The 19680-nt window shown below is 41.8% G+C and overlaps 1 protein-coding gene across 1 annotated transcript in view; it reads right to left on the reverse strand.

Annotated features, from left to right (window-relative positions):
• The window catches only part of LOC122814218 (pleckstrin homology domain interacting protein), a 2625611-nt gene that overhangs the window by 870232 nt on the left and 1735699 nt on the right, over positions 1-19680 (reverse strand). The window contains 1 exon segment of the mRNA XM_044086823.1: positions 11309-11391. Coding sequence (XP_043942758.1) covers positions 11309-11391 — 83 coding nt within the window.

The raw sequence follows: 19680 nt of genomic DNA on the forward strand, positions 1-19680 counted from the left end.
GAGGATAGGTCTCCATTGATTTTCCTTTCTTGGTACCAGGAAAAGCCTTGAATAAAAGCCTTGTCCTTGTTCCAAGGCCGGTACCTTTTCTATAGCTCTCATCCTTAGTAAGTGGTCTATTTGCTGTAGAGCGTTCGTCCTTTGGTTTGGAGGTAGGTTTGGCATTCCTCTCTTCCTTGGAAGAGTATGGAAGTGAAACCTGTAGCCTTTGTCTATTGTCTGTAAAATCCATTTGTCTCCTGTAATGTAATGCCAATTTACTGAAAATAAGGCTAGCTTTCCGCCTAAGGGTGCTCCCAATTGTTCCCTGGTAGGCGGTTTCAGAGCCAAGTCACTGTGATTGTCCTGTGGAAGTGGTAGTGGCTGGATCTGTGGCAGTACTTCTCTGGCTGCTGGGCTGCCACTGACGTTCCCCTGTAGGCACCTCTGGATTGACCTCTGCCTCTAGGGCATCTATTTCTGCTTCTCTGTGCTCTGGTGGTTTCTGGAAAGGACCAATTCTTGGAAGGCCAGTTCCTACTAAATCTCGGAGGCTGGACCTGTAAGAAATCCTTTACTGTCTGGACAGATTTAGCTTTTTCTTCCACCTTCTTCAACACTTGCTGTGCAGGGGAACCAAACAAACTGTGCTTTTCCATGGGAGCATCCAGAAGTTTTGACTTTACATGGTCTGGTAAGGATTGCTCTTTTAACCATGCATGCCTTCTGATCACTGTACCAGTCATAGCTGATCTAAAGGAAGCCTCCAGTGCATCATAGCCGCATTTTAAGGAATGATTACTGACCTGCTGAGTGTTATGCACCAAATCCTGAAGGGACTTACGGTCTAAAGGCTCAGGCGAGGACAGTTTTAGTGAGCTGATCTAACAGAAATTCCTGATACTGAATCATGTGGAATTGACAGTTTAAGGCCCTAGCCGAAAGAGTAGCAGAAGTATAAACTTTTTTACCCCATCTCTCCAGTGCCCTAGATTCTCTTTCAGAGGGGAGGGGGTTTTTGGCAGAGGCAGTTGCTACAGCTTTGGGGCCCTGTGAAATAGTTTCAGGATCTGCTATAGGAGCCTTATACAAATGATAATGTGTGTCCGGAACCCTGTAGTATCTGTCGGGCTTAGCAGGGGCCGGAGGCAGTGAGTCAGGGCAGTACAAGCATCATTAAATGCATCATCCACAACTGTAAGTACTGGAGGAATAGCTAAAGGCCTATGCTGAGGTAAATGTAAAAAGGTCCTAAGCCTTTTCCTAGAGTCTGAAATATCCTGGCCCTGCCATTGAAATTGTTCCCTCATAGCATGCAAGGTTTCCCCAAAAGAAAATTCCTCAGGAGGAGAGGCAGAAGGTATGGAATCCTCTGTATCAGAGTCCTCATATGGAGAATAAGGGCCTTCTGGAGGATTTGTATTTTCTGAATCATCAGAGGAGTAATCTGAAGAAACTGGCTCAGGGCGCTCCGCTCTAGGTCTCTTCTCTGGAGGTGGGTGAGAGGCCCTGTCAGGGTGAGACTGGGTTCCCCTGATCAAAGAAATGAGATCCTCTGCTAGACTAAGCATTTGAGTATTAGTGCTAGGCCTGTGAGAGGGGGTTTTAGCAGGTACGGCCTTTGAAGATTTTGCTGCTTTGGCCCTGGCAAAAGCCTTAATTGACATGGATGCAGGGGGCCTAGCAGCTCCACGTGCAGGAGTAGATACATCTAAGGGGATAGTATCTGATAAATCCTGAGAAACTGTAAGAGCAGGTGGATTTTCCGTAGCAGATTCAGCCATGCTGGAAGAGGCCTCCGTAGTAGGAGGTATGCTTTCGGCTGAAGGAAGAACCGCGGACTCGGTTTCAGTCGAAACCGAGACACTCGCGGTTGGCTTAGCCGCGGTTTCGGCCGAAACCGCGGACCGCGAGTGTCGGTCCTTTTCCTTACGCTTTTTAACTAAATGTGAAGTCGGAGTCTCCGACGGCATGATATAAGCAAAAGCGGAGCCAAAAAACTCCTCTGCAAACTCCGACCGACGTCTAAGTGTCCGTCGGTTGAAGGAAGCACAGGCTAGACAAGCTGCTACGTCGTGGTCTGGGCCTAAACAAGGTAGGCAGTAAGAGTGGAAATCTTTATGAGGTATTTGTTTCCCACAAGTTAAACAGTTATTCACTTTTTCTGACATCGGCTGAGGCAAGAAAGAGTCCCCAACGGGGTACTTAGCTTTTTAGAAGTCTTCGGTAGTAGTAATCTCTGGTTCTGACCGACCGGCACTTGCGAACAGCTTCTGCTTCGGGCGCCACGCGGCAAGAAAGACTGAGGAAAATGGTGTCGGCTGATGCCTTTATACCCGCTGAACTGCAGCTATGACGTCGGGTGAAGTGCGACATCAGCCGAGGCCAGACCCAGACTTTGGAATCCGGCCGACCGAAGGGCTGCCTGAGGCCAGGACAACCCATTTGTTAGGACTGCAGATGCATCCTTGAAGGACATCAAGGTGCGAAGAGAAAGCATACAGAAGGTTGGGACCTTCAGGAAGGTGTTGAGGTCTGAAAGATTCAGAATGGGTCTTCCAAGGGCCATGTTTTCTGAAGAAAGGCATATGTTGGAGTAAAAACATCTTCCTATTTGGTGCAGTGGAACTTCTTGAATAGTTCTCTGGGATTTCAATGCCTGGAGCACCTCTGGAAAAAAGTAGTTGCTCTTGAGGTGGATGAGGAATGCCCATGAAAGATGAAGAGTTTCCCACACCATAAAATACACTTTGTGGATAATGGAAAGGACCCATTAGCCTTGAGTAATATGCTCCCAGACTGGAAGGGACAGAGAAAGATGCAGAGAGAGGAAACTGAGAAAAGGTTGGTAGTCCCAGACTACATGGCTTGTCTGGAAAAGGCAGTTTTTGGGCAGGAGCAGGCTGAGAGGACTTGGAAGTAGTAGGTTTCCCAACACCTCTCTTACTTCTGGAAGGAGGAGTGCGGGATTGTTTCCTAACAAAAATGAGTTTTAGCTGGGCGATTCCTTTCTTTGGAATGTAGGAACTCGAAACATAAAAATGCACTTTAGGTCTTGTAATTCTTTACCTTTCTCCTGCAGGTATTTGAACAGGTCTGCTGCTGCAGCCCCAAACAAAGCCTTATTACCTAATGGAGCATCCAGTAATTTAGCCTTAAAGTCATCTGGAAGTGGTTGAAGCCTCACCCAGGAGCATCTCTTCAAAACAGAGCCAGATGCAGCTGCTCTAGCAGATGCTTCAGCTGCATCACACCTGCATTTAAGAGACTGGTGTGCCACCTGGGAGGAAGCCTCCAGAACTGATGAAAGCTGTGACTTAACTTCTGACTCTGGAAGGTCAGAAAGAACCTGAGTAACCTGTGAAAGGAGAGCCAAAGCATACTTGTTCATTTAGGTTTGGTAACTGATAGCATGGAAATCTAGGGTGGCCGAGGTATAAACCTTTTCCCCCAACCTTTCCATGGTCTTACTCTCTATCTGAAGGGAGAAGAGAGGTGGATGGCAATAGTCTAGGTTTATCAGCAGCCACAGAAACTGTCACTGGATCTGCTGATGGACATTTGCATAGAAATGTACAGTCCTCTGGAACTTTACATAATCTATCTGGTCTTTTAGGGGCAGGGGGGTGAAAGTCCAGAATCTTTGATGCAGATGAGAAGTCATCAAGAAAAGCTGGTAAAACCGGAGGCACAGCAGAAGGAGAGAGAGAATCAATTTGAAGCAAGTCTTAGTACCTTTTCTGCTTCTCTGAAACCTGAGAGCAGTCCCATTTAAAATACTCACTCAATGTCAACAGTCTCCCCAAAGGTGATATCTTCACCAGGAGGCTCTGTGCCACTGGACTCTTCCTCAGGGGAGGCATATTCCAAGGGGGAAGTAATCTGAACAAAGTAGGCCAAGGATTCATCCTCTGAGGAATCCTCCTCTTCAGAAGAATCCTGTGCTCTGATCCTTTTCTGTGGTGAAGAATTTAAAGGAAGGCTATGAAGGGAAACCCCTGATGGAGGTTTAAGAGCCATAAAAAGCATTGAACAAACCTTGTGTGAAAACTTGCCAATCAGCAGATGGGCCCTGAGGAGCAGAAACAGGTTTGGTTTTCTGCTTCTTTTTAGGAGGATCATCAGCCATGTGAAAGGTGGAGGGACCCGATGTAGACACAAATTCAATGGCAGTCATCGGTACAGCCTCCTTTTCTAAAATTTGTGGAATACATTGAAGGCCTTCTGAAATAAAGAGCCTCATTTCTTCCTGTTCTTCCTATGTAGACTTCTGCAAAACCTCCGCAGATGTGCCAATGGCAGGATCCCTTGCGGCCTCAGATGCAGCATCCGCCTTAGAATCTGAGCCAAAATCCAGACGGGTATCTGGACGTTCATTGACCTTGAGAGACATCTGGAAGGGGAGGCGCAGCTGAAGCTTCAGGCCTAACTTTCTTAGCCTTCTTCATAGCAGGCTCAGCAGAAGACCCCGACAATGTTGTGAGTTAACCTTTTCAATCTCGGATTCTCAAGATAAATATTTAGAGAGGAAAGGCAGCTATGTACTGTCTTAGGAAAGAAAGATTTACAGACAGGGCAACACTTATGGTCGTGGCTGGGCCCTAAGCAAAAGGGACACTGATTGTGACCGTCTTTATGTGGAATTTGTCTTCTTCACTGGCATCTGCCCTTTTTGGATGACGTGTAAACCTCACAGTAAAAAGCAGTAGCAAAAAGTAAAAGAAAACCCCAACTCGGCACTTATTTGAACCTTCTGTAGCTAGCAAGCAACTTGGGCTAGCAGACCAACGATCATAGATGGTGTTCGGACAGGAGGCAGAGAAGTTCTGAGGATGGTATGTGTTGACATCACTTTTATGTCGTCTGCTGGCTTACGTGCAACGTCCCATGTACCCTGAAGTTGTTAAAGCCTTTTGTATACTGGCCGAACATGGACCATCTTTGGCAGTGAATCCCCCATGTTAAGAATATTGCAACATAAGAAAAGGACAACTACAGTTCACAGCCTTAACCCTGTGTGTCAAACTACTGGTAATCTCAGGTCTTCTCTCTGGGCTATGATTTCTAACTCTATTATTGGCTAAGCTTCTGGTGTCATTCTAAGGGGATCCAGTATTTGTCTGCCTGGGATGACATGATCGACAGTCCACGATGCTTTGCCAGAGATGGCCTGCACCTGTCGCCCTTAGGATTCCGGATACTGGCTAAGGCTCTTGCCACCCCTATAGTGCCTTTTTTAGGCAAGGTTCAAATGACAAATTCACCACCGTAACAGGTACAAGCAAGCAAAATCTGAGGGTAATGCTACTCAATGCTAGAAGTCTAAACCTCAAAATGCACTCACTCAAGGTACTCCTTAAAATGGAGAGCACTGACATCTGTGCAGTGACAGACCTGGTTCAAAGCTCCAGAGAGCACCCCTGCATTACCAGGCTTCAATTCATACCACACCTTTCGGCCACCTAACCCAGAAAGAAGCACTAAAGGTGGAGGCGTGTCCATATTCATTAAGGATATCCACACCTCCAGGCTAGTTGCACAGCAAAATGCATCCGAGATTATCCAAGTGCAACTAACTCTGGGTAAGACCGCAATCCAAATTGTAGCTTGCTACAGACCCCCCACCATGCCCCAGGATTCACACTCCTCATTTCTTGATACACTGGAAAGTATTAGGGTACAACCCAACACCCTAATAATGGGCGATTTCAACTACCCTACCATTAACTGGGAAAACTACTCATGTACCAACTCTTTTGCTCAACGTTTTCTAGATTTCATAAATTCCAATGCCTTGGATCAATTTATTCACACCCCCACCAGGGGCAGCAATATCCTAGACCTGGTCATTACCAACATGGGAAACCGGTGTTCCACACCAGAGGTCAATTCCTCGTTGGTCAGATCCGACCACAAGGTAATCAGCCTAGATATCCACATCCCAACCCAGCCCCAATTAGGGAAACCATTGTAAAAAACTTCTCCAAAGCCAAATTCACACTTCTTAAGACAGAAGTGGCAAACTTCATGACACCCATGCAGACGGACAATAGAGGTATGACTGCCGAATCCTACACAAATGCACTTTATAAGCACTTACACGAGTGCATGGATCACGCTATCCCTAATAGAACCAAGATGTTATCCTCCAAAAAAAGGAAGCCACTCTGGTGGTCCTCTGCCATAAACAAACTCTACAACAGAAGAAAGAAACTGTTGCAAAAAAAAAGAGTAAAATCCCATGACTGGAGAAACTCCCTAGTCAACCTCAGTAAGAAACTGAGATCCCTCATAAAATCCTCCAAAGCTAGTTACGAAAACAAAATTGACACTGACTCTAAAGACAACCACAAAGCATTCTATAGCTATGTCAAGAATCTAAATGGGAACACTCAGATCTGCTCTGAGTTACAGCACAATGGCACTAAATATACAGAACCAACTGATATTGCCAACATCCTAGCAGATAGGTTCAGTGCTAACTTTACCCCCCCTCTCACCCCCCTAGAGGGCCCATCTCTATACCGGAAGAATGCAAAGTTCATATAATCACGGCTGCACAGGTAAAAACCACACTCACCAAAGCCAAGAACACAGCATCCATGGGACCTGACAATATCCCAGGCTGCGTTCTACACGAACTACAGAATGAACTGGCACCCTACCTAAGTACCATGTTCAATTATTGCCTCACCTCAGGCTTTGTACCCACTGAATGGCGCACCGCGACGGTTATCCCACTCCACAAAGGGGAAGCCACGACGGACCCCAGGAACTACCGCCCCATTAGCCTGACGAGCCTGGTCTGTAAGGCCATGGAACGTATCATTGTGGAACTCATAAACAAAGACATTGGTAATCTCCAAACTCTGGACCCTACCCAGTTTGGATTTGTAAAAGGCAGATCATGTCTCCTAAACCTGACTGACTTCTTTGAAGCAGTCACCAAAGCCATAGATGAGGGTAAAATGGTTCACACAGCTTATCTAGATCTCGCCAAGGCTTTCGACACCATCCCCCACTCTGGAATTATAGATAAGCTCACTAAACTATGTATAAATCCCTATGTCACAAGATGGGTTGCCAACTGGCGCACGGACAGAACCCACACTGTGAAAGTAGCGGATTCCAAATCCGACATCAGACCAGTGACAAGTGGAGTACCACAGGGTTCAGTCCTGGGTCCTCTCCTGTTTGGTATCTACTTCTCTGAAGTGCAGGCCAACACAGAAGGTCTTTGGCTAACAAAGTTTGCAGATGACTGCAAACTAGGAGCCATAATCGAAACTCCTAACGATGTGGACAAACTACAAAAGGGCCTTACTGAGACAGATACCTGGTGTCAAAGCCATGGCCTGAAGCTCAATGCCAAAAAGTGTATCGTCATCCCCTTTGGTAAAAACTCTGTACCCATGAACTACCACATAGCTGGTAGTCTACTTAATGCCAAAAATGTGATAAGAGACCTTGGGACACAGGTGGACAGTAGTCTCTCCTTTGATAATCACATCGCCACAGTGGTCAGGAAATCCTTCTACGTGGCTCATCTCATCACAAAAGTTTTCTCATCCAGAAAAAAAAGAGGTCATTGTTCCCCCTCTACTCATCACTCATTAGACCCATTATAGAGTACAACGCCCCTTTAGGTATGTACCTCACAAGACATCTACAACAACTGGAAAGACCACAGAAATACCTCACAAAGAGGATTACTGGCCTCAAACAGATGCCCTATGCAGACCGTCTCAAAAAACTACAGCTTTACTCCATCGCATATCGCCTACTCAGGGGCGATCTCTGCCTAACATACAAAGCTATGTCAAACCTAGAGCTGTTGGACATGCTCCACTTAAAGAAATCCCAATCCCTCCAAGCTACACGCTCTAGGGACCTAAACCTTGTCACCACAATAAACAGAACATGCTGGAGGGATAGATTCCTGTCCCAGAGACTTCCCATACTCTGGAACAGACTACCTATCTATGTCAAACAGAGCTCCTCATTAGCACTCTGCAAGAAAAATCTTGATTGGATGGGAAATGGGAAATTCACCCCGGGGATCACTTTTGTGGCTCTGCTCGACAGGGGCACAGGAAAATAAATTTCTTGGGTGGCGAAAGCCAGGGTACATTTTTTGGCTAGGCTGATAGCCTAGTACCTACCTATGAACCTATTATTTTTTTTAAACAGCTCTTCTTGAGAAACAGTGTATTTAAGTCACTCTTCTCTCCATTCCAATTGTCTGATTTCTGCAGCTTTCTCAGCTTTGCTTAAGAGCTACTTTAAGTTTCTTCTTTTTCTAGACTTTTATTTGACAACAGATGTTCTTCCAGCATTTTAGTTATGCTAAACACTTACGAAAACATTTAATTTTTTTGTTCTAAATTGCTAAAAGTTATCTCCTGTATCAATTGTTAAACTTCATAGGCTTTATGCAGAACAGCCACAAGATTTTTCCCAGAAAGAACTTTTTCCTCTTTGTTTCTCACTGAATTATGCTTACTTTCTCAAAGGTTCTTCTATACTGGTATGCAGGCAGTGTAAATACTAACCAATAATTGGATTTTACCCTGATAACTCTTAGTTAACTGTTTTACCAAATCCTTAGTTTTCACAATGGGAGAGTTGTGATCAACCTGCTGTTCTGCCTGCAGCCATCTTGCAGAAACGTTCGATAATGTAACAAACTGGTGGACTTTAAAAATTCCCAACACAGTATTTTGACAGAAATGCTGGGGATCAAACTGCAGTAACTGAGTAAATTATTATTTTCATTTGGGATAGGCTAGTCACCCGGTGGTGTGAACACCGGCTGTAGATAATTGTCACTGCTGAAGTAACATCCTGGACTCCATGTGCAAAACAGGAAAAATGGGCTGTGGATGAATGGGTGAATATACAAATCTAAAATGACTAAACATCGTAAGGCCCAAATTTAATGCTACTAGATGTCAGAAAAGCAATTTCTAGAAAATGTAAATCAAAATCCAAACCAATCATAAAGAACAAATCTTGAATACTGTAAAGGTGGTAACAGACACTGAGGTGGAATCTTTAGAAAAGAGAAGGAGCAAATTCATTTAAATAACTGTAACTTGTGGAAAAATACATACAGAATACTCCTCATGAGGAGGAGGATTGGGGTTTAACGGAAGGTAGGAACTAAGCAATTTATGTTTGAGAGAATGATGATTGTTAAAAATAAAATATATGTACACTGCACAATGATAACAATAGAAAACTGTTAGTATAGTTTGTCTTCTTTCCATCAATGTATGTGAACTGAAGTTGCAACTAAAAATATGTTGACTTAATACAGAAGTTTTAAAATACATAACAGAAAAGGAAAGTAACATACACGTTGCAACTACATTTTCTGAGACTATGTAATAAGATTCTTGTTATATTTAGAAGATATCAGTTGTTAACTTCCTTCAAAAATAGTCTTCATGCAATATGAAGAAAGGATTTTGGCAAATAAACTTTTTGAAGGCCAGTATATAATAAGATTGACAATCAGAACATATAAAAACTTCTGTGAAACATACCTCTTAGAGCAAGAAATATGGGCAAAGCCATAAATAAAAGTGGGACAAAAGCCCAAAAATAGGGACATTTTTAAAATATTGCTCTTGCAAACTTAGAAAGTTAATAGAATAACAGGCTTTGCATTAGGAAGAATTTTCTAAAGGGTATGAGGTCTGAGACTCAAATGTCTGTCAATTTTCTAACTTCAGTCTGTAATGATTTGCCACTAATATGCCAGAAAACCACAATTTTATGAAAAACAGACAAAAAATTTGAGGGAAAAATCTGTACAGCTGAGAGGTATGCCGTGAAGTGGATAAAATGAGATCACCTAAACATATGCATGGGCCTATAATAAGGCTAAGTTCCTGAGGCAGCCTCCTGAATCTCCCTCTATCCTAACAGTGCAATATTACTTCTTAAATGGTCCACCAAGACTCATTTTTAACATCTTTAATAACAGTGAAATGCTCATGTGCTTCTTTCATGTACTAACTCTGAAGAAATAACATCCTGACCCCATGTGCAAAATTGGAAAAATGGGTTGGGAATGGATGGGTGGATTCCTGGAAGAAATGCCCACAACTCCATTCCTGCTAATGTGTCAAAGTAATACTATAAAGATTTGCATAGCATAATATTTTTCCTCAGCATCAAGGTAGTCAAGTAAGCTTAGTGGATTCAACAGGAGGCATTTGTTTCGTTAAGTAGCATTTCACTGAACCTGCAATCTGAAGGCTCAAACCATCAAAGAGGAGCCGGTCAAACCTGGGAAATAAGCACAAAGACACTTGTCCCCTGCAGGATCCATGTTAGCACATATTTTATAGGTCTGATCTATGAAAGGAGCATAAATGGAATCTCTCCCCCCTTGCAGAACTTGGATTACCATTTGTTTCCTGGATTTACATGGGTGAGTTTTGATTGTGTTTCTTTGAGTTGTTTGTCTAAAAACCTGCAACTCAATGATATAAATACAGACCCATGTAAACATATCCAGTGACCAGTTCCTCTGCCAGAGATGCTTAATGGACCATTTTTATCAGACTTCTATCTGCTTTTTTCTTCCTCCTTTTCAAGACCAGGCAGATAGCGGCTGTTACTGCATCCAATTAGTCCAATTTTTCCATGGGTAAGAACCATTCTTTCCTGTGTTAGAAAACAGCACTACGGCCTATTTGCTCCTACTCACACATCCAAATTGGTCTACGTGTTCCGCAATACTGATTGCCAAGTGGCAGAAAGTGAGCCAATTTGCTGGTTCTTGTAGTGTGGCCAACCTACCCCTGCCTCTAAGTAGTTATACAAGCTCCACTCTGCACTAGTTGACACAGGGAGTGAGAATTCACATACTCACTAGGCTATATACATATGCATGATGGCAGTATATGCTTACAGGCTCATTCTCCATAGACTCAACTCTTAGTGTTCCTGCCAGGTGCCACCCAAATGGTAAGCCAGCCAGAGCCTCTCTCCAATGGGTAAGACAAACAGTGGTTGCTCATTCTTCTTCCCCAGTCAGGCATCTGATACACTAATCAAACTCAGCTTGTCTTGGTTGTAGTTGAGGCTTTACCCCCTTTATGCCACTGGAGCTGGTTTTCTGTGACCTCTATTTAGTGATAACTAAAGTCTAAGTTTTTAAATATTAATTCCCTATGACATACTCTTGACATGCCAGTTTTATGACTCATGAACAACTAAACAAACTGTTAAGGCAACAAACCAGTACTTCCATAAGTTTCTTTGTATTTAATAAGATATAAGAAAAAAAAATTGAAGCAATATGAAGTTGACCTACCTATGTTCCACTGTCGCTTTCTTGCCTCATCAAACTGCTGTCGAATTATTAAAAAATCTATGACATCAGGCATGTCATGATATCTGTGAATTCCAAGAGAGAAAAAGTAAAACATTTATTTGTACCACTATTAAATTCTCAAAAAACATGAAATCTGAATAATAAACCCCCACTTCTCAAAACAAACAAATAATGCATTACATTCAATTTGGGTATCTGCCTTAAAATCACAATTTTCAAGATAATCTCATCCAACAAGTCTATTTCTATGCAATATCCAAACAATGGAATGCACTCTCCTGAAAATCTTTTCAAACACTTTCTGTGGCACCTTACACCCCCCCCCCCCCACTATAAGTATAAGCTCCTGGACAACTTTAATATGATAACAGCCAAATGGAGGTTCAAGACTTTTCATTACTCAGCTATGTTCCAAAAAAGTGACAAAAAGTGAGCAAGTGTCTAAAAGCCTCAACAAAATGTTATCTTTCTCAGTTTCAAAAAGAAAGCTTATGGGCATCAGAATCTGCTGGTTTAGGACCTTTAGGAGATTTGCAGTCATACAAGAAGCCTATATAAATACTAAATCCGAAGCAATTAAAACCAGTAGGTGAAAGGAGATGGGAACCTGAAGCACTAGAATCAGCAAGGCTTGGTACTGGGAAACAAATGACCATAAGATTTGATTCCCAAGGACAATGACAAGGAGGGCTGCTTGGGAATGAAGCGTCATGGCCCAAGACAAGTAAAGATCCAGCCTGATAACAACAGATCTAGTACCAAATTACAGCTGTTATCTTAAAATAGCAGCCAGACATATTGGGGTCTGGGCCCAATGGCATGGAGAGCTCACTCTCCAACCCAATAAGGCGCCAAAAGACCTGCTCCACTCTCACCTGCAAAGCACTGGTAAATCAACTGTCCATACCAACTCAGTCTGGATATTCCAGGTAACAGAACTACCTCTTGCTAGTAAACCACAAGCTCAGAAGTGAAGAGCACCATCCTTGTACCAGTTACGGACCCCACTACAAGGATGGCAGAAAAGCAGGACAAGAAAAGATACAAAAACTCCTTATTAAGAAGAAAGTGAAAAGGAGAGTATGAGGGGTTTTAAACATGGGACAGAAAAGGAACATCACCATGACAGCCCTGCTGGGCTGACACACCATGAAATGGTAGATGCATGGGAAGTTAAGATTACTTCAGGATGAACTACCATACCACCAGGCCAAAGAATCCTGCAGACAGATACACCTGTCTAACATGGGATTCAAGTCTCCAAAGAAAGACACTTCTCCATGAGGAGATGACTATTAGCTCTTCTACAAGGGGCTATCAAATCAGCTGGAGTAGAATTTCAATACCAACCCATCAGATGCAAAGAACAGAACCTGCCATGGCTTCAAAGTGGATATGAGATCCAGTGGCAGGTGCCCCTACATAACTTTCACCAGCATCAAGCAGACTCGAAGTATCACTTAATTGACATACAATACATGTCGCTTGGATAGTCAAGATAAAAATAGACTAGTCTTTGTGAGTTCTTTTGAAGAAGCTTTATTATATACAAACACATTAGGATTAAGGCTTAGTAACCAACTTGGATAAACTTATAAACAAATTAGCTATTACACTCATACATGCTCACTCTCTGGCTGCTCTCTCAAAATGGCACTGAAGCTAGCACGTGCTTGCCATTTATATGCATGTGCCAACCTTGAAATGCTTCTTAATGATACAGAGCACACGCACTATTCTACATCCTCCCTCTTTGAGAAATAAGTCATGCAATGTTGACGACATTGACATGCAATCAATACAAATAATTCTGTCGTGCAATTACTCAAAACTAAATACATACAGACAATTATGTTCAGGTTGCTGTGTATTTCAAACTAGATCTGGAAATACGACCAAATCGTGTGACATAAAAATTAGAATCAGGTCTAGCAACTGAGACTGTCTCTGCTGAATGTTCAACTTTGGGGACATAAGGAATATCATCAGAAAAGGAAGTAGAAGTTAAGACACGTTCTGCAACAGGAACACTGTCTGGATTGCTCTAAGATCCAGAGTCTGTATCACAGGAACAATGTTGCGATATCGATTCTGATACAGGAAGAAGATGTCTGCGATTTTTCCTGTACTCCACACCCTCAGATTCTATGAAGTAGGATCTTGGCTTGGTACATACACCTGTTACTTGATCAATCTGGTTGAAACCTTTCACAGTTTGCACACACACACTCTCTCTCCTCCTTTCAATGGATGAAGAAATTGGCTCGATTTATCATAGATGCACTTCTGGAAAGAACGCTTTCTGAATAATTGGGCTCTAATTGTCCTGTTGTTCTTATCTTTAGGCCTCAACAAACGAACTGAGAGGCAGTGTTCTGGTTTGCCTAGATAGCAGTCTCTGAGCAGGCAAGCCAAGTATATCATCACTGGGTACGTTTTTGAGAGTAAGTAAATTCAAAAAGACATCAATATTGTCACCCTTTGACCTCTCAAGCAATTGCTTTGGACTCTGTACTGCACGTTCAGCTAGTCCATTTGAGTGTGGATATTCTGGACTACTAGTAACATGAACAAAGTCCCACTCTTTTGCAAATTTCTGAAACAACTAACTTATAAATTGAGTACCATTGTCAGAAATAACTTTGGGTGGACTACCATGGAATGAAAAATGACGTTTCAACTTGATGATAAAGCAGTGGACGTTAGGTTAGGTTGTAAATCAATGTCAAACCAGTCCGAATAAAAGTCTACCAACACTAAGTAATGCTGATTGTTCCACTCAAATACATCAGTGGCTACTGTTGACCAAGGTAGTTCAGGAACTTGACTTAGCTGAAGTGGTTCTTTTTGCAAATTCGGTTTAGTACTATTGCATACTGAACAAGAAGAAAGTGCTTTATCAATGTCTGAGTAGAGAAAGCCAAAATACTAGTTCTCTTGCCCTTCTTTTGGTAGATTCGGAACCTGTGTTACCATGATGCAAAATCTGGATATATTCATGTTGTAAGGAAGCAGGAACAACAATTTTAGGACCTTTGAAAATAATGCCATCTTCCATCAACAGCTCATCTCTGTAAGGAAAATAGGTTTGCACTTCAAGTGATTGCTTTGACGACCATCCACATTAATGTAGCAGTTAAGCTTTTGCAACATTGGATCAGTCTTTGTATGATTTCTCAGCTCATCAAGTCTCATGGTAGAAAACGTCAAAGTCAAAATTCCCTGCAAGAAGCTGTTCCGTTGTATTTCTGGGCAATCTGGATGAGGTATCAACCAGGTAAAGAAGTTTGCCTTTTGTATAAACCATTTTGAAGCTGTACTTTTGCAATTTGGGCATCATTCTTTGTAATCTCGCTGGAGTTGAATGCATAGGCTTCTTTAAAATAGTAACTAGAGGTTAGTGATCAGTTTCAATCAGAATAGCTTGACAATAGATATAATCATGAAAAACCTTGAACACACAAACACCATTGCCATAAGTTCTTTCTCAATTTGAGCATATTGGATTTCAGTTTAGGTAAGAGTTCTTGATGCACAGGGTGCTGGTCTGCCTTCTTGAAGAATAACTGCACCAAAACCAAATTATGAAGCATCACAGGAAAGAATAACTATTTTCACATCATAGTATCTTAATGTAGGTGAGGTGAAAATTTTCTCTTGAAGGTCTTCAAATGCTTTCTGATGCTGTTCCAACCAAGACAATGTAACATTTTTGTGTGCCAGTTCTCTCAAAGGTGCTGTCAACTCACTGAGACTGGTATAAACTTGCCTAAATAGTTGACCAAAGCAAGAAAACGTTGTAGAGCTTGAACATTATCTGGTACTGGCATCTCAAGAAAGGCTGCTTGCTTGGACGATTGGTCTCAAGCCAGTGTTAGTAAATAAATGATCTACATATGTAACTTCTGGTAGTCTGAATCTGCACTTTAGAGGACTGAGCTTTATGTTTACTTCACGTGCTCTGTTTAGAACTCTCTCAAGGTTTCTGTCATGCTCAGCTTCACCATTGCCTCCAACCAATAAATCATCTGCTATTATGGCACAAGGATAACCTGAAAATATTTGTTCCACTGCATGCTGAAAGACTTAATTTGCAATTTATTCCAAATGGCATCCTGAGGAATCTATATCTGCCAAATGGGGTACTGAAAGTAGTCAGTAATGAGGATTTGCGATCAAGCATCACTTGCCAAAATGAACTTTTTGCATCCAAGACAGAAAAAACAGTGGCATTTGGTATTACGGCTGCGACTTCCTAGAGTGTACACATTGGATGATGCAGTCTCTAATGTTTTGTTCAAATCTCTTGGGTCAATACATATCCTGATTTTGTCTGAGCCTTTTTTATGGGCTGCTATAATGGACGGCACCCATTCAGTTGGTTCTGTGACTGGACAAATTACACCCTGCTGCATCATTTTATCCAACTGAGCTTTGACTTTATTCTGCATAGCTATCAGAACCTTTCTTGCTGGTCTGACCACTGGACTGACCTCTGGGTCTAAGTTCATGGAATGCACAACTGGAAGTTTGCCCAACTTGTCATCGAAAACAACAGCACACTTTGAGAAAATGGCTTCAGTAAAATTGAAACTGGGAGATGTGCTTAATATGATGAACTTCTTTGGTAAAGGAAAGCAAATTCATTCTCAAACTATCTCTGAGACCCAATAATTACTGCACACGTAAGCTGCAACAGTTCCTAGCAGGGTTGCCAGATTTCCGACTGGCCAGGTAGGGACAAAGTGAACACACACACAAAAAAAAAAAAAAAGTCTTCCTCGTCTTTAATGTGGAACATCAGAGTTCCGCATTAAACAAAAGTAGCAAAGTAGCTCTGTGTTTATTTTTTTATTTGATTGGCCCAGGCCAATCAAAAATAAATAAACACAGAGCTACTTCGGTTTAATGCGAAACATCGCAGTTCCGCATTAAACAGAAGTAGCTCTGTTTTGCGATTTTTTTGATTGGCCCGTATATCTGTATACGGGCCAATCAAAAATCCCTAAAAACGGAGCTACTTCTGTTTAATGCGGAACATCGCAGTTCCGCATTAAACAGAAGTATCTCTGTTTTGCGATTTTTTGATTGGCCCATATACCGGTATACGGGCCAATCAAAAATCGCTAAACACAGAGCTACTTCTGTTTAATGCGGAACTGCGATTTCCACATTAAACACAAGAAGCGCTGTGTTTAGCGATTTTTGATTGGCCCGTATGCCGGTATATGGGCCAATCAAAAAAAAAAAACAAAACAAAACAAAAAAAAAACAAAGCAGAGGCTGCCCGGGATTTAAACCGGCAGTGCGGGACTCTGAATCAGGCTGCTGATCTCGGGACAGTCCCGCCCAAATAGGGACGTCTGGCAACCCTGGTTCCTAGCCACATAACATGAAAGCACTACTCAGCCTTCGGTTTGAATTTCTTCATCTCCATAAGTAACAAGTTTCGCACAACTGGCCACATTAAGTTGTTCACCAGTTTTCACTTAGCAAATGTGTCTGCTGACAAAACATTACACTTTGAGCCGGTGTCTACTTTGAGCTCTGTGGATTTACCATTGATCTGGACAGTACAAAACACTTCTTTGCCAACAAATTCACTGCATCAACCTTTTCACCAATTACTGATAAACCATCTACATAGAAAGTAGAACTGCAGCTCTCTATATGATCAACTTGCTTTTTCAAATGACCATTCTTTACAACTGTGTGAGGTTTACTAAGATTTGCAAAACTTTTGAAAATGCTTCCATTTTTTACACTTGTGGCATTGCTAACTGAATGCTAAGCATTTCTCTCTTTTAGACTTATGACTGGCACCACAACTGCAGCAGTTAACAATAAGGCTTGATTTGGGTTTTGCTGACTCACCCTTGTATTGCACTGAGCATGCCATTTTCTTGGAACTTGCAAGAAAACTATGGGGTTTCCCAGGAAAACCACAGGGGCTGTAGCTGCCATGTACTTAGGCCTGCTTCTGCTAGCCACATGCTGCATACTGTCTACATTTGCTCTGCAGCCTACTGAAGACATGCTCTAATCTCTTGCAAGCATACTCGTGTGCCTTTCTGTAACTTCATGGATTTGATAACGCTCAACAGCTTTGCTCAGCATTAAATCACTGTCATGAAGCACTATTAATAACACACACAATCCTGTCCTTTAGCAACTCATCTTTTAAGTCACCAAACTGACACATTTTAGCTTTGTTTCTCAGGTCAGTTATATAAGCTGCAAAAGTTTCCCCTGGTTTTTGATCTCTTGTGTAAAACAAATGCCTCTCTAATGTAACATTTGTCTTGGGGCTACACATTTCCCTGAACTTGCGCTTCAAATACTCGGGTCTTCCTTTGATTCAGCCTGTACAACAATATGACGGCTTTCACCTTCTCCCTCATATACTGCAGATGCATACACAAATGAAAGCCTCCTTCAATGGCCTCTGACCCAGCTAGGTTTACCAAAATGAATGCCCTGGTGCATGCATCCTTGTCAGAATAAGCTGCTTGTATAAAAATATCATACTCTTGCTCAAATATTATCCAGTTCTCTGCAATATTTGGATCAAACACCAATGGTGATGGTTTTCGACATCCATCTGCCATACTAACACGAAGCAATTGCACTTTGTGAATTAACAGTACACAGCAGTGAAACTTTCCCAAAATGGTCAGGGCCCATGCTAGCATTTTGGGGCCCCCAGCAAGTGTCATGCTGGGGGCCCTACCTAGGAGGATGTAAGGTGTGGCCACGCCCCCTTCCGTTTACTTCAATCCTCAAAGTTTGCTAGAAAACCAAATTGCTTTGAGGGACAGATTACAATACCAAGCAAGGTCTGAAACGGTCTCAAAGCTCATACCCCTACCACCAAGCTCTCAGCACGCAAGACATTAGATTAGGACTTTAAAACACTGTGCTTCTGAGCTAGTAAAGACGTTAGAAGAGATTTTGTGGTCGCATGCATTGCAAGAACCCACATTTTTTGAGGGTAACAGACCAAAAATACCAGGTAAACATCTCAACATTTGACATAATTTTCATAGCCCTCACCTAATGTTTCAGCTCATTTCTAGACAAAGCCAAAAATAACCACAGAACAAAGGCATAACATCAGATACAGGTTTAAACAGTGCTATTATAAACTTACAACGGTACTAGAATTACAGAGTATGCATTAGTATGAATTAAAACATCAGTATATTCTGCGGAATTCTCACAGCCTGTACCTCCCAATGTTTCAGCACAATAATTCCAGATAAAGCCAAAATTGATTGCAGAGCAGAGATATAATGTTAGCAATAGTTTTAAGTGTTTTGTTTTAAACATTGTTTTAAACGTATAAGATACTGCAACACGTTTTCCATCAGCGTGCATTACAATAATTCCTGTATTTCTACATTCTCACAGCTCCTACCCCCAAATCCATCAGCACAAGAACTCTGGACAAAGCACAAAAGCATAAAACAAAAGCTAAACATCAGGAAAAAACTTTAAAAATGATTGAATGGGTTTTCCCATAATTTGGTGTATTACTTTGCTTCAATTTCAAAGTTTTGCTAAAAAACCAAATAGTTTTGAGGGACAGACCATAAATACCAAGCAAACAGTCCCACAGCTTTCACAATGCCTATAGCCCCACCACCAACCTCTTAGCACAGTAATTCTGGATGAAGCAAAAAGAAATAAAAAAAGAACAAGACAAAGGCGCAACGTTAGGGATTTATAACATTTAGCTTACAAACCAATAAAGATGCTAGTATAACAGATTTTCCAATAGCATGCATTGCTTGAACCAACATTTTTTGAGAAACAGACCAAAAATACCAAGCATCAGAACACCATGCAACATTTTCACAACCCCTACTATCCTCCTAACCTCAGAGCACAACAATTCTAGATAAAGCCAAAAATAATTGCAGAACAAAGGCTGAACATCAGGGATAGTTTTAAACATTGCTGTTATAAATGCAGAAAAATTTGTAGAACAGGGTTTGCATTAAAATTATACTTTGTGCATTCTGCAACATTCTTTCAGCTCAATTCTGGACAAAGCAAAAAAAAAAAAAAAAGCAGAGCAATGGTGTAACAGCAGACATTTAAACACTCATCTAATAAACTTATAAACACTCATCTAATAAACTTATAAAGATGCTAGAACAGGTCTTGTTGCATGGACTCAAAATTTTAATGAGAGAGATCAAAAAATCCCAAGCAGACATGAGGACATTCTACAGTATTCTCACAGCCCATACTCCCCTCCCAACCTCTCAGCAAAACAATTCTGGACAAAGCAAAGAATCATAGACCAAAGACATAGCACATAAGAGATAGTTCTACATACTAATTTT

Source organism: Protopterus annectens, chromosome 1.part1 (assembly GCF_019279795.1).
Source record: "Protopterus annectens isolate FY-2018-M chromosome 1.part1, PAN1.0, whole genome shotgun sequence".
Taxonomy (NCBI): Eukaryota; Metazoa; Chordata; order Ceratodontiformes; family Protopteridae; genus Protopterus; species Protopterus annectens.